The 13,892-nt window shown below is 40.6% G+C and overlaps 2 protein-coding genes across 2 annotated transcripts in view; one reads left to right on the top strand and one right to left on the bottom strand.

Moving 5' to 3' along the window:
• Nucleotides 1–7,927: 7,927 nt before the first annotated feature.
• atoh1b (atonal bHLH transcription factor 1b) lies at nt 7,928–10,015 on the top strand. Its single transcript, XM_014185826.3, has one exon. It carries the CDS (start codon nt 8,194–8,196, stop codon nt 9,043–9,045), a length of 852 nt encoding a protein of 283 aa, XP_014041301.1. The 5' UTR covers nt 7,928–8,193; the 3' UTR covers nt 9,046–10,015.
• The window catches only part of dok3 (docking protein 3), a 32,334-nt gene continuing 28,455 nt past the window's right edge, over nt 10,014–13,892 (bottom strand). Inside the window, exon 6 of the mRNA XM_045717817.2 lies at nt 10,014–12,116. Within this exon, the coding sequence (XP_045573773.1) occupies nt 10,866–12,116 (1,251 nt within the window). The 3' untranslated portion in view covers nt 10,014–10,865. The remainder of the gene's footprint in view (nt 12,117–13,892) is intronic.

Genomic DNA, 13,892 nt, shown 5'->3' with positions numbered 1-13,892 from the left:
CTACCAGCCCTGTATTGTCTCCTATAACTACTAAATGATTCATAGCTGTGGTTATACCTACCAGCCCTGTATTGACTCCTATAACTACTAAATGATTCATAGCTGTGGTTATACCTACCAGCCCTGTATTGACTCCTATAACTACTAAATGATTCATAGCTGTGGTTATACCTACCAGCCCTGTATTGACTCCTATACTACTAAATGATTCATAGCTGTGGTTATACCTACCAGCCCTGTATTGACTCCTATAACTACTAAATGATTCATAGCTGTGGTTATACCTACCAGCCCTGTATTGACTCCTATAACTACTAAATGATTCATAGCTGTGGTTATACCTACCAGCCCTGTATTGACTCCTATAACTACTAAATGATTCATAGCTGTGGTTATACCTACCAGCCCTGTATTGACTCCTATACTACTAAATGATTCATAGCTGTGGTTATACCTACCAGCCCTGTATTGACTCCTATAACTACTAAATGATTCATAGCTGTGGTTATACCTACCAGCCCTGTATTGACTCCTATAACTACTAAATGATTCATAGCTGTGGTTATACCTACCAGCCCTGTATTGACTCCTATACTACTAAATGATTCATAGCTGTGGTTATACCTACCAGCCCTGTATTGACTCCTATAACTACTAAATGATTCATAGCTGTGGTTATACCTACCAGCCCTGTATTGTCTCCTATAACTACTAAATGATTCATAGCTGTGGCTATACCTACCAGCCCTGTATTGACTCCTATAACTACTAAATGATTCATAGCTGTGGTTATACCTACCAGCCCTGTATTGACTCCTATAACTACTAAATGATTCATAGCTGTGGCTATACCTACCAGCCCTGTATTGTCTCCTATAACTACTAAATGATTCATAGCTGTGGTTATACCTACCAGCCCTGTATTGTCTCCTATAACTACTAAATGATTCATAGCTGTGGTTATACCTACCAGCCCTGTATTGTCTCCTATAACTACTAAATGATTCATAGCTGTGGTTATACCTACCAGCCCTGTATTGACTCCTATAACTACTAAATGATTCATAGCTGTGGCTATACCTACCAGCCCTGTATTGTCTCCTATAACTACTAAATGATTCATAGCTGTGGCTATACCTACCAGCCCTGTATTGTCTCCTATAACTACTAAATGATTCATAGCTGTGGTTATACCTACCAGCCCTGTATTGACTCCTATAACTACTAAATGATTCATAGCTGTGGTTATACCTACCAGCCCTGTATTGTCTCCTATAACTACTAAATGATTCATAGCTGTGGTTATACCTACCAGCCCTGTATTGTCTCCTATAACTACTAAATGATTCATAGCTGTGGTTATACCTACCAGCCCTGTATTGACTCCTATAACTACTAAATGATTCATAGCTGTGGTTATACCTACCAGCCCTGTATTGCCTCCTGTATGATTCATAGCTGTGGCTATACCTACCAGCCCTGTATTGTCTCCTATAACTACTAAATGATTCATAGCTGTGGTTATACCTACCAGCCCTGTATTGTCTCCTATAACTACTAAATGATTCATAGCTGTGGTTATACCTACCAGCCCTGTATTGACTCCTATAACTACTAAATGATTCATAGCTGTGGTTATACCTACCAGCCCTGTATTGTCTCCTATAACTACTAAATGATTCATAGCTGTGGTTATACCTACCAGCCGTGTATTGACTCCTATAACTACTAAATGATTCATAGCTGTGGTTATACCTACCAGCCCTGTATTGACTCCTATAACTACTAAATGATTCATAGCTGTGGTTATACCTACCAGCCCTGTATTGACTCCTATAACTACTAAATGATTCATAGCTGTGGTTATACCTACCAGCCCTGTATTGTCTCCTATAACTACTAAATGATTCATAGCTGTGGTTATACCTACCAGCCCTGTATTGACTCCTATAACTACTAAATGATTCATAGCTGTGGTTATACCTACCAGCCCTGTATTGACTCCTATAACTACTAAATGATTCATAGCTGTGGTTATACCTACCAGCCCTGTATTGACTCCTATAACTACTAAATGATTCATAGCTGTGGTTATACCTACCAGCCCTGTATTGACTCCTATAACTACTAAATGATTCATAGCTGTGGCTATACCTACCAGCCCTGTATTGTCTCCTATACTACTAAATGATTCATAGCTGTGGCTATACCTACCAGCCCTGTATTGACTCCTATAACTACTAAATGATTCATAGCTGTGGCTATACCTACCAGCCCTGTATTGTCTCCTATAACTACTAAATGATTCATAGCTGTGGTTATACCTACCAGCCCTGTATTGACTCCTATAACTACTAAATGATTCATAGCTGTGGCTATACCTACCAGCCCTGTATTGTCTCCTATAACTACTAAATGATTCATAGCTGTGGTTATACCTACCAGCCCTGTATTGACTCCTATAACTACTAAATGATTCATAGCTGTGGTTATACCTACCAGCCCTGTATTGACTCCTATAACTACTAAATGATTCATAGCTGTGGTTATACCTACCAGCCCTGTATTGTCTCCTATAACTACTAAATGATTCATAGCTGTGGTTATACCTACCAGCCCTGTATTGACTCCTATAACTACTAAATGATTCATAGCTGTGGTTATACCTACCAGCCCTGTATTGTCTCCTATAACTACTAAATGATTCATAGCTGTGGTTATACCTACCAGCCCTGTATTGACTCCTATAACTACTAAATGATTCATAGCTGTGGTTATACCTACCAGCCCTGTATTGACTCCTATAACTACTAAATGATTCATAGCTGTGGCTATACCTACCAGCCCTGTATTGTCTCCTATACTACTAAATGATTCATAGCTGTGGCTATACCTACCAGCCCTGTATTGACTCCTATAACTACTAAATGATTCATAGCTGTGGTTATACCTACCAGCCCTGTATTGTCTCCTATAACTACTAAATGATTCATAGCTGTGGTTATACCTACCAGCCCTGTATTGACTCCTATAACTACTAAATGATTCATAGCTGTGGTTATACCTACCAGCCCTGTATTGTCTCCTATAACTACTAAATGATTCATAGCTGTGGTTATACCTACCAGCCCTGTATTGTCTCCTATAACTACTAAATGATTCATAGCTGTGGTTATACCTACCAGCCCTGTATTGACTCCTATAACTACTAAATGATTCATAGCTGTGGCTATACCTACCAGCCCTGTATTGTCTCCTATAACTACTAAATGATTCATAGCTGTGGTTATACCTACCAGCCCTGTATTGCCCTCCTAGTAATGATTCATAGCTGTGGCTATACCTACCAGCCCTGTATTGTCTCCTATAACTACTAAATGATTCATAGCTGTGGTTATACCTACCAGCCCTGTATTGTCTCCTATAACTACTAAATGATTCATAGCTGTGGTTATACCTACCAGCCCTGTATTGACTCCTATAACTACTAAATGATTCATAGCTGTGGTTATACCTACCAGCCCTGTATTGACTCCTATAACTACTAAATGATTCATAGCTGTGGTTATACCTACCAGCCCTGTATTGACTCCTATAACTACTAAATGATTCATAGCTGTGGTTATACCTACCAGCCCTGTATTGTCTCCTATAACTACTAAATGATTCATAGCTGTGGTTATACCTACCAGCCCTGTATTGACTCCTATAACTACTAAATGATTCATAGCTGTGGTTATACCTACCAGCCCTGTATTGTCTCCTATAACTACTAAATGATTCATAGCTGTGGTTATACCTACCAGCCCTGTATTGACTCCTATAACTACTAAATGATTCATAGCTGTGGTTATACCTACCAGCCCTGTATTGACTCCTATAACTACTAAATGATTCATAGCTGTGGTTATACCTACCAGCCCTGTATTGACTCCTATAACTACTAAATGATTCATAGCTGTGGTTATACCTACCAGCCCTGTATTGACTCCTATAACTACTAAATGATTCATAGCTGTGGCTATACCTACCAGCCCTGTATTGTCTCCTATACTACTAAATGATTCATAGCTGTAGCTATACCTACCAGCCCTGTATTGACTCCTATAACTACTAAATGATTCATAGCTGTGGCTATACCTACCAGCCCTGTATTGTCTCCTATAACTACTAAATGATTCATAGCTGTGGTTATACCTACCAGCCCTGTATTGACTCCTATAACTACTAAATGATTCATAGCTGTGGCTATACCTACCAGCCCTGTATTGTCTCCTATAACTACTAAATGATTCATAGCTGTGGTTATACCTACCAGCCCTGTATTGACTCCTATAACTACTAAATGATTCATAGCTGTGGTTATACCTACCAGCCCTGTATTGACTCCTATAACTACTAAATGATTCATAGCTGTGGTTATACCTACCAGCCCTGTATTGTCTCCTATAACTACTAAATGATTCATAGCTGTGGTTATACCTACCAGCCCTGTATTGACTCCTATAACTACTAAATGATTCATAGCTGTGGTTATACCTACCAGCCCTGTATTGTCTCCTATAACTACTAAATGATTCATAGCTGTGGTTATACCTACCAGCCCTGTATTGACTCCTATAACTACTAAATGATTCATAGCTGTGGTTATACCTACCAGCCCTGTATTGACTCCTATAACTACTAAATGATTCATAGCTGTGGCTATACCTACCAGCCCTGTATTGTCTCCTATACTACTAAATGATTCATAGCTGTGGCTATACCTACCAGCCCTGTATTGACTCCTATAACTACTAAATGATTCATAGCTGTGGCTATACCTACCAGCCCTGTATTGTCTCCTATAACTACTAAATGATTCATAGCTGTGGTTATACCTACCAGCCCTGTATTGACTCCTATAACTACTAAATGATTCATAGCTGTGGTTATACCTACCAGCCCTGTATTGTCTCCTATAACTACTAAATGATTCATAGCTGTGGTTATACCTACCAGCCCTGTATTGACTCCTATAACTACTAAATGATTCATAGCTGTGGTTATACCTACCAGCCCTGTATTGACTCCTATAACTACTAAATGATTCATAGCTGTGGTTATACCTACCAGCCCTGTATTGACTCCTATAACTACTAAATGATTCATAGCTGTGGTTATACCTACCAGCCCTGTATTGACTCCTATAACTACTAAATGATTCATAGCTGTGGTTATACCTACCAGCCCTGTATTGTCTCCTATAACTACTAAATGATTCATAGCTGTGGTTATACCTACCAGCCCTGTATTGACTCCTATAACTACTAAATGATTCATAGCTGTGGTTATACCTACCAGCCCTGTATTGACTCCTATAACTACTAAATGATTCATAGCTGTGGTTATACCTACCAGCCCTGTATTGTCTCCTATAACTACTAAATGATTCATAGCTGTGGTTATACCTACCAGCCCTGTATTGTCTCCTATAACTACTAAATGATTCATAGCTGTGGCTATACCTACCAGCCCTGTATTGACTCCTATAACTACTAAATGATTCATAGCTGTGGTTATACCTACCAGCCCTGTATTGACTCCTATAACTACTAAATGATTCATAGCTGTGGTTATACCTACCAGCCCTGTATTGACTCCTATAACTACTAAATGATTCATAGCTGTGGTTATACCTACCAGCCCTGTATTGACTCCTATAACTACTAAATGATTCATAGCTGTGGCTATACCTACCAGCCCTGTATTGACTCCTATAACTACTAAATGATTCATAGCTGTGGTTATACCTACCAGCCCTGTATTGACTCCTATAACTACTAAATGATTCATAGCTGTGGCTATACCTACCAGCCCTGTATTGACTCCTATAACTACTAAATGATTCATAGCTGTGGTTATACCTACCAGCCCTGTATTGACTCCTATAACTACTAAATGATTCATAGCTGTGGTTATACCTACCAGCCCTGTATTGACTCCTATAACTACTAAATGATTCATAGCTGTGGCTATACCTACCAGCCCTGTATTGACTCCTATACTACTAAATGATTCATAGCTGTGGTTATACCTACCAGCCCTGTATTGACTCCTATAATTACTAAATGATTCATAGCTGTGGTTATACCTACCAGCCCTGTATTGCCTCCTGTATGATTCATAGCTGTGGCTATACCTACCAGCCCTGTATTGACTCCTATACTACTAAATGATTCATAGCTGTGGTTATACCTACCAGCCCTGTATTGTCTCCTATAACTACTAAATGATTCATAGCTGTGGTTATACCTACCAGCCCTGTATTGACTCCTATACTACTAAATGATTCATAGCTGTGGTTATACCTACCAGCCCTGTATTGACTCCTATAACTACTAAATGATTCATAGCTGTGGCTATACCTACCAGCCCTGTATTGACTCCTATAACTACTAAATGATTCATAGCTGTTGTTATACCTACCAGCCCTGTATTGACTCCTATAACTACTAAATGATTCATAGCTGTGGTTATACCTACCAGCCCTGTATTGACTCCTATAACTACTAAATGATTCATAGCTGTGGTTATACCTACCAGCCCTGTATTGACTCCTATAACTACTAAATGATTCATAGCTGTGGTTATACCTACCAGCCCTGAATTGACTCCTATAACTACTAAATGATTCATAGCTGTGGTTATACCTACCAGCCCTGTATTGCCTCCTGTATGATTCATAGCTGTGGTTATACCTACCAGCCCTGTATTGACTCCTATACTACTAAATGATTCATTGCTGTGGTTATACCTACCAGCCCTGTATTGCCTCCTGTATGATTCATAGCTCTGTTTATACCTACCAGCCCTGTATTGACTCCTATACTACTAAATGATTCATAGCTGTGGTTATACCTACCAGCCCTGTATTGACTCCTATATACTACTAAATGATTCATAGCTGTGGTTATACCTACCAGCCCTGAATTGACTCCTATATGATTCATGGCTGTGGTTATACCTACCAGCCCTGTATTGACTCCTATATACTACTAAATGATTCATGGCTGTGGTTATAGCTACCAGCCCTGTAGTCAGACATATCTGTTATCAGTGATCCGGGCAGTGACCGAGACAGGTGTGTCCATCTCCCTGTCTACCACCTGGCCACTTTTATTACGCAAATAATCCACAGAGATTATCAATTTTTACTGTTTATTTGAGAACAAACTACAACATATATTACTCTGCTATGTATGTCAGTTGTCCTTCTATGAGTCAGTCTGCTTCTCCCGAGCCAATTCCGTTGCTTATCTGCTCTAAATTATATTGTTTAAGGGATAAGGATGTGGGGGTAAATTTTCAACTGATGTTGGCAGTAACACAAACTAGAGTTAGATCAATATTCAGATGAAGTATTGGGGAGATGACAAGGCGATTATACCACCCTCACGGAGTCGTGTATTGGCTGTACTATTCATATACATAATGTATCTGTTTATAGGTGAAACTGACAAGACTCCAAAAAGTAGCGCTTAGAAAAAATGTGTATTCGATAAAACATAAATCATTTGTTTATTTTTTACGAGGCCTAAATGTCCCCCAATATTTTCTGGAATCGAATAACTATTTTAAAAGTTAAATGAAAAATAAAACTATTTTCTCCCAAGACATAAACGAAACGTCTTTAGAATAATGAATTACCTCGGATGACAAGTGAAGCCAAATGTCAACAACAACAGGATTGAGTTACAACGCACAATATTTGCAGAAGAAAAAAAATAAAAGTTTAGATTGACCCAATTGTTTTCTTTTGTTGTGAAGAGGCAACCCACGCCATTGGCCGTGCCATCCAAACCTGGGTGCCTCCTAGGGCGGGGTTGGGTGGAGGGGGATGTGGTACTGAAGGATCGGCCAGGATCCAGAGGTGGACAACCAGGAGATTGTGTCACAAGTGAGTCAACTGTTAGCGCCGTCCTTGGTCATTGAAGATAGACGCTGTCCAAACCTGGTTTTGGTGGATTTTCTTCGCTGTTTTTTTTTTTGTTCACTTTTTTTTTTCTCTCTCTCTCTGAAACTCCAACTAAATCTTACCGCTGAATATTCAAGACACGTTCCAGTGTTTTCCAAATATTGATTATCTAAGAAAGAGCGAAATAACACATCATACATACCTCTCCAACCAAGTCGTGGAAGTCTGTAGCCGTTATGACAGCTAAAACAGAACTGTCCGGCTGGACAGACTACACAACCGAGGACTTCCCCCTGATACAACAGTCTAAAGTGGATCCTCTCGCATCCAGAACCAGGGTAACATCTCCAGGAGGACAGTCTCTATACTCAACCAGAGAAACGGGCCATTACGCGCACAGCGGCTCCATGGATCTCTCACTGGAGAAACTCATGTCGGTGAGTAAACTAACGGACAGTGGTGTCACGATAGAGATGGACCTGGATACAGTACCTGGGGACCAGGGAGAAGGAGGAAACGGTACGCAGCAGGACCACCACCCGGGCCCGCAGAAACACCGGCGAGTCGCGGCTAACGCCCGGGAGAGACGGAGAATGCACGGACTGAACAAGGCGTTTGACACGTTGCGGAGCGTGATTCCGTCCGATAATAATAAATTGTCAAAGTATGATACTCTCCAGATGGCTCAGATTTACATCCAGGAACTTTCGGCGCTGCTTACCGGGGTGGTGAAACCAGAGGGTCGGGGAGGGTCACGGAGTGGATGCGCCTCACCAGACATAGACCACCTTATCCCGGCTAGGAGGACCCTTCTGGGGTCTCTCTCTCCAGAGCCCTTGCGGGGTGGTGGTGGCGGGATGACTGGGATCAGCAACACCCTGCAGGACTCCCTCTCCCAGCAGCCTCAGAACAAGAGACTGGTCGGAGATCAGGAGAACAATGGCCCCGTCGGTCACCTCATCATTCTGTCTGCGCCTAAATCTGATCTAGGATCGGGGAATAAGAGGGTGTCTAATACTTCTAACGGGAGTGATGGGGAGTCGTCGCATTACAGTGACTTTGAGGACGGACAGGCCGGCAGACGGTGACAATTTAGAGTCTAAAGGTCACAACAGGACCTCTTTTAGGATTGGTTTTCATACGGATTGTTTCATTTTTTATTTATTTATAGAAACTGTCTTGTGTTTTAGAAGACAATAACGCACACCAAAATAGAGCCACGTAGCCCAACCTTGAAATGTTGAATAATATTCTGGTTTAGATTGAGACTGTAGTCTAGGCCTACTCTCGGCTACATTTATACAATAACACTTGTCTCATCATGCCATGTTTATTTATTAGATATGGATATCCGGGGGGTTGGGGTCAATTCCATTTTAAATTCAGGAAGTACACTGAAATTCCAATGCTTGCCAATGGGAAACATTGTGGCGTCAGATTTTCGGTTTACTTTCCCGAATTGACATGTTCCCCAAACTCTGCTTGTATCTTAAAAAGTTTATTAATGTTCTGGGTTAGATTAAAACGGTAGTCTAGCCTACGTTTAGACAAGAACACGAATATCCCAGTGGGCACAAGACGTTTGAAAATGTGTATTTTCAAACATTTTTTACTCATAGGGAGGGCTGTTTCATCATACCATATTTATTTATTAGATATGAACACTGTAAAATAAAATAAAAAGACCTAGCCTATTGTGGGGTATTGAAGACGTTGTGTATTTAAACAAGGACCTGATAATATGGCTTCTCATAGGGGCTTTCTTTCCTTTCTTGCACTTTAGGGACTAAATACATCTGGAACATTTGGTTTCACGGTCTGATTGCACGCATATCTAATAATAATAATAAAAAAAATATATATATATATATATATATATAAACAAAAATACTTTGATATTAATGTATTGTTATTTGTTTTCTTCCGAGAATAGTTTTTGATGGAGGGAAAAAAAAAATAAAAAAAAATAATGATAAATATTTAGAACTTTTTTTTCTTCTAAATTTTCCCAGAATAATTCACTCTGTCTGATTTAATTTCAACAGCTTCAACACTGTATATTCAAAGGACTTTATTGGCATGGGAATTAAATGTATAACCTTCTCTTATTCAACTCAATATGTACAATATATTTTAATTTAATGCAAGAGATACATCCGTAATATGTAAATGTTGAAATAAAAATGCAATTTACAAATGCACAGACAACACATTTGATGGAATCCTATATTTTGCATACCCCTGGTTGTTCTCTTTCTCTCATAGCATATCTTGTGGACAGACTACATAACTTACATGATATTGTTCTGGGTAGATGAGATTAGGTAGGGATAGAGTCCTACTAATGATAATTACAGCCACAGTCTTTTGGCTTCACAGGGACCAAGGGGTGTAGAGAGGTTGGAGGGATTTCTAGGCTAAATGTTGAAATAAATGCAATTTACAAATGCACACAATACACTTTTGATTCAATTGTGCACTTTTAATACTGGCAGTCCTTCAGGGACCCAAAGTCACCTCCCCCATGTATTCTAGTTCTGATGGACCTGATAGAGCTGGTATAACAGTCATGTATTCTAGTTCTGATGGACCTGATAGAGCTGGTATAACAGTCATGTATTCTAGTTCTGATGGACCTGATAGAGCTGGTATAACAGTCATGTATTCTAGTTCTGATGGACCTGATAGAGCTGGTATAACAGTCATGTATTCTAGTTCTGATGGACCTGATAGAGCTGGTATAACAGTCATGTATTCTAGTTCTGATGGACCTGATAGAGCTGGTATAACAGTCATGTATTCTAGTTCTGATGGACCTGATAGAGCTGGTATAACAGTCATGTATTCTAGTTCTGATGGACCTGATAGAGCTGGTATAACAGTCACAGTCTTTCAGTAACAGTAGATATTAGTATCCACTGCCTCTTGGTGTCACTGTGGCCAGGGGGGTTAAGGGCTGCTGGGGCTGCTGAAACTTAGCCAGATCTTTACCCAGGATGTCAGAGAGCTTCTGTTTAAAACTGATAGGGTCCTGGTTGGGTGTGATGGAGCACCCCGAGCCCATCTCCTCTTCCCCCTGTAGCTGGGCCTGGGCCTGCAGGCGGGAGAGGTTTGGCATAGACCGGGACTGGGTTTGAGGTTGAGGCAAGGACCGGACCAGAGGCAGTGGCTGGGTCTCACAGGGCTTGCTCACTAAAGCATAGATACACTGTGAGCTACCCACCATACTCTCCCTCTCTCTCTCCTCCTCTTCCTCCTCTGCACTCCCAGTAATACCCCTTCTCACGTTGTAATAAGGAGACCCCTCTCCCACCCCCAGCCCTGTACCCAGCCTCAGTTTGTTCAGGTCGACAGTATCCAGGGAGTGACACCTCTCCTCCTCCTCCTCCTCCTCCTCCTCTTCCTCCTCCGCCCTCCCAGTAATACCCCTTCTCAGGTTATAATAAGTAGACCCCTCTCCCACGCCCACCCCCAGCCCTGTACCCAGCCTCAGTTTGTTCAGGTCGACAGTATCCAGGGAGTGACACCTCTCTTCCTCCTCTTCCTCATCATAGAGATGCAGGCTGTGCTGCATCCTGAGTGGGGCTGGCGGGTGTTTCATTCTGGGGAGTAGGTTGTCCTCTATAGTGGCATACAGATCACAATCAGAGTTAGCCATTGGCTCAGGCCCCGGAACCTGTTCAGTAACAGGAGATATGATTGGAGGGCTGGGTAAGAGGTTGTTTCTCATTGGTAGAGGAGGGGCAGCGGGTCTGTCTGATAGGTCGGTGCGGGGGTGGGTGTGGACTCTGTGTTTGATAGGAGGGTGATGGGAAGAGGAGGAGGAGGTATTACAAGAAGGATGAGGAGAGGAGGAAGAATGAGGAAGTTGAGGAGACGATGAGTTACGTGAAGGATGAGGAGAGGAGGAAGAATGAGGAAGTTGAGGAGACGATGAGTTACGTGAAGGATGAGGAGAGGAGGAAGAATGAGGAAGTTGTGGAGAGGATGAGTTGCTAGGAGGCTGGATAGAGGTTTTGGTGTCTTCATTCTCCATCTCGCTGTGCAGGGTAAGAGCATCTTCCATGGCCTTGTAGATCTGAGGAGCATGCTTAGACAGGAAGGTGAATTGACCCTCTCCCGAGCTACAGCGACGGCCCGCCTCGATGCTGAAGCCCCCCTGTCAATCACACACACACAACACAAGGTTACTCAGTCCCTCCAGGATTGACCAATCACAGTCAAATAATCACAATATTATTGCTGAAAATTGACCGATCACCACACATTTACCGCAGCATATGGTACAGTCAAGCCACAAGGCAATAAACTCTTATTCCTCGTCAGCACATTTTTGTGACAAATTGGACTAAATTATTGCATATTGCCGCCGCAAAATCCTGGAGGGACTGATGATTATGGTGGAAACAACACAACACAACTCTAGTGATTAAAGTAGAAACAACACAACACAACTCTAGTGATTAAAGTAGAAACAACACAACTCTAGTGATTATGATAGAAACAACACAACACAACTCTAGTGATTATGATAGAAACAACACAACTCTAGTGATTATGATAGAAACAACACAACTCTAGTGATTATGATAGAAACAACACAACTCTAGTGATTATGGTAGAAACAACACAACTCTAGTGATTATGGTAGAAACAACACAACTCTAGTGATTATGGTGGAAACAACACAACTCTAGTGATTCAAGTAGAAACAACACAACTCTAGTGATTATGATAGAAACAACACAACTCCAGTGATTATGGTAGAAACAACACAACTCTAGTGATTATGATAGAAACAACACAACTCTAGTGATTAAAGTAGAAACAACACAACTCTAGTGATTATGGTGGAAACAACACAACACAACTCTAGTGATTATGGCAGATACAACACAACTCTAGTGATTATGGTAGAAACAACACAACTCTAGTGATTATGGTGGAAACAACACAACACAACTCTAGTGATTATGGCAGATACAACACAACTCTAGTGATTATGGTAGAAACAACACAACTCTAGTGATTATGGTAGAAACAACACAACTCTAGTGATTATGATAGAAACAACACAACTCTAGTGATTATGGTAGAAACAACACAACTCTAGTGATTATGGTAGAAACAACACAACTCTAGTGATTATGGTAGAAACAACACAACTCTACTGATTATGATAGAAACAACACAACTCTAGTGATTATGGTGGAAACAACACAACTCCAGTGATTATGGCAGATACAACACAACTCTAGTGATTATGATAGAAACAACACAACTCTAGTGATTATGGTGGAAACAACACAACTCTAGTGATTAAAGTAGAAACAACACAACTCTAGTGATTATGGTGGAAACAACACAACTCTAGTGATTATGGTAGAAACAACACAACTCTAGTGATTATGGTAGAAACAACACAACTCTAGTGATTATGATAGAAACAACACAACTCTAGTGATTATGGTGGAAACAACACAACTCTAGTGATTAAAGTAGAAACAACACAACTCTAGTGATTATGGTGGAAACAACACAACTCTAGTGATTATGATAGAAACAACACAACTCTAGTGATTATGGTAGAAACAACACAACTCTAGTGATTATGGTGGAAACAACACAACTCTAGTGATTATGGTGGAAACAACACAACTCTAGTGATTATGATAGAAACAACACAACTCTACTGATTATGGTAGATACAACACAACTCTAGTGATTATGGTAGATACAACACAACTCTACTGATTATGGTAGATACAACACAACTCTAGTGATTATGGTGGAAACAACACAACTCTAGTGATTATGGTGGAAACAACACAACTCTAGTGATTATGGTAGATACAACACAACTCTACTGATTATGGTAGATACAACACAACTCTAGTGATTATGATAGAAACAACACAACTCTACTGATTATGGT

The sequence above is a fragment of the Salmo salar genome, chromosome 05, assembly GCF_965601325.2.
Source record: "Salmo salar chromosome 05, fSalSal1, whole genome shotgun sequence".
Classification (NCBI taxonomy): domain Eukaryota; kingdom Metazoa; phylum Chordata; class Actinopteri; order Salmoniformes; family Salmonidae; genus Salmo; species Salmo salar.
The sequence above is the reverse complement of the archived record's forward strand: the minus strand, read 5'-3'. Positions and strand labels throughout refer to the sequence as shown.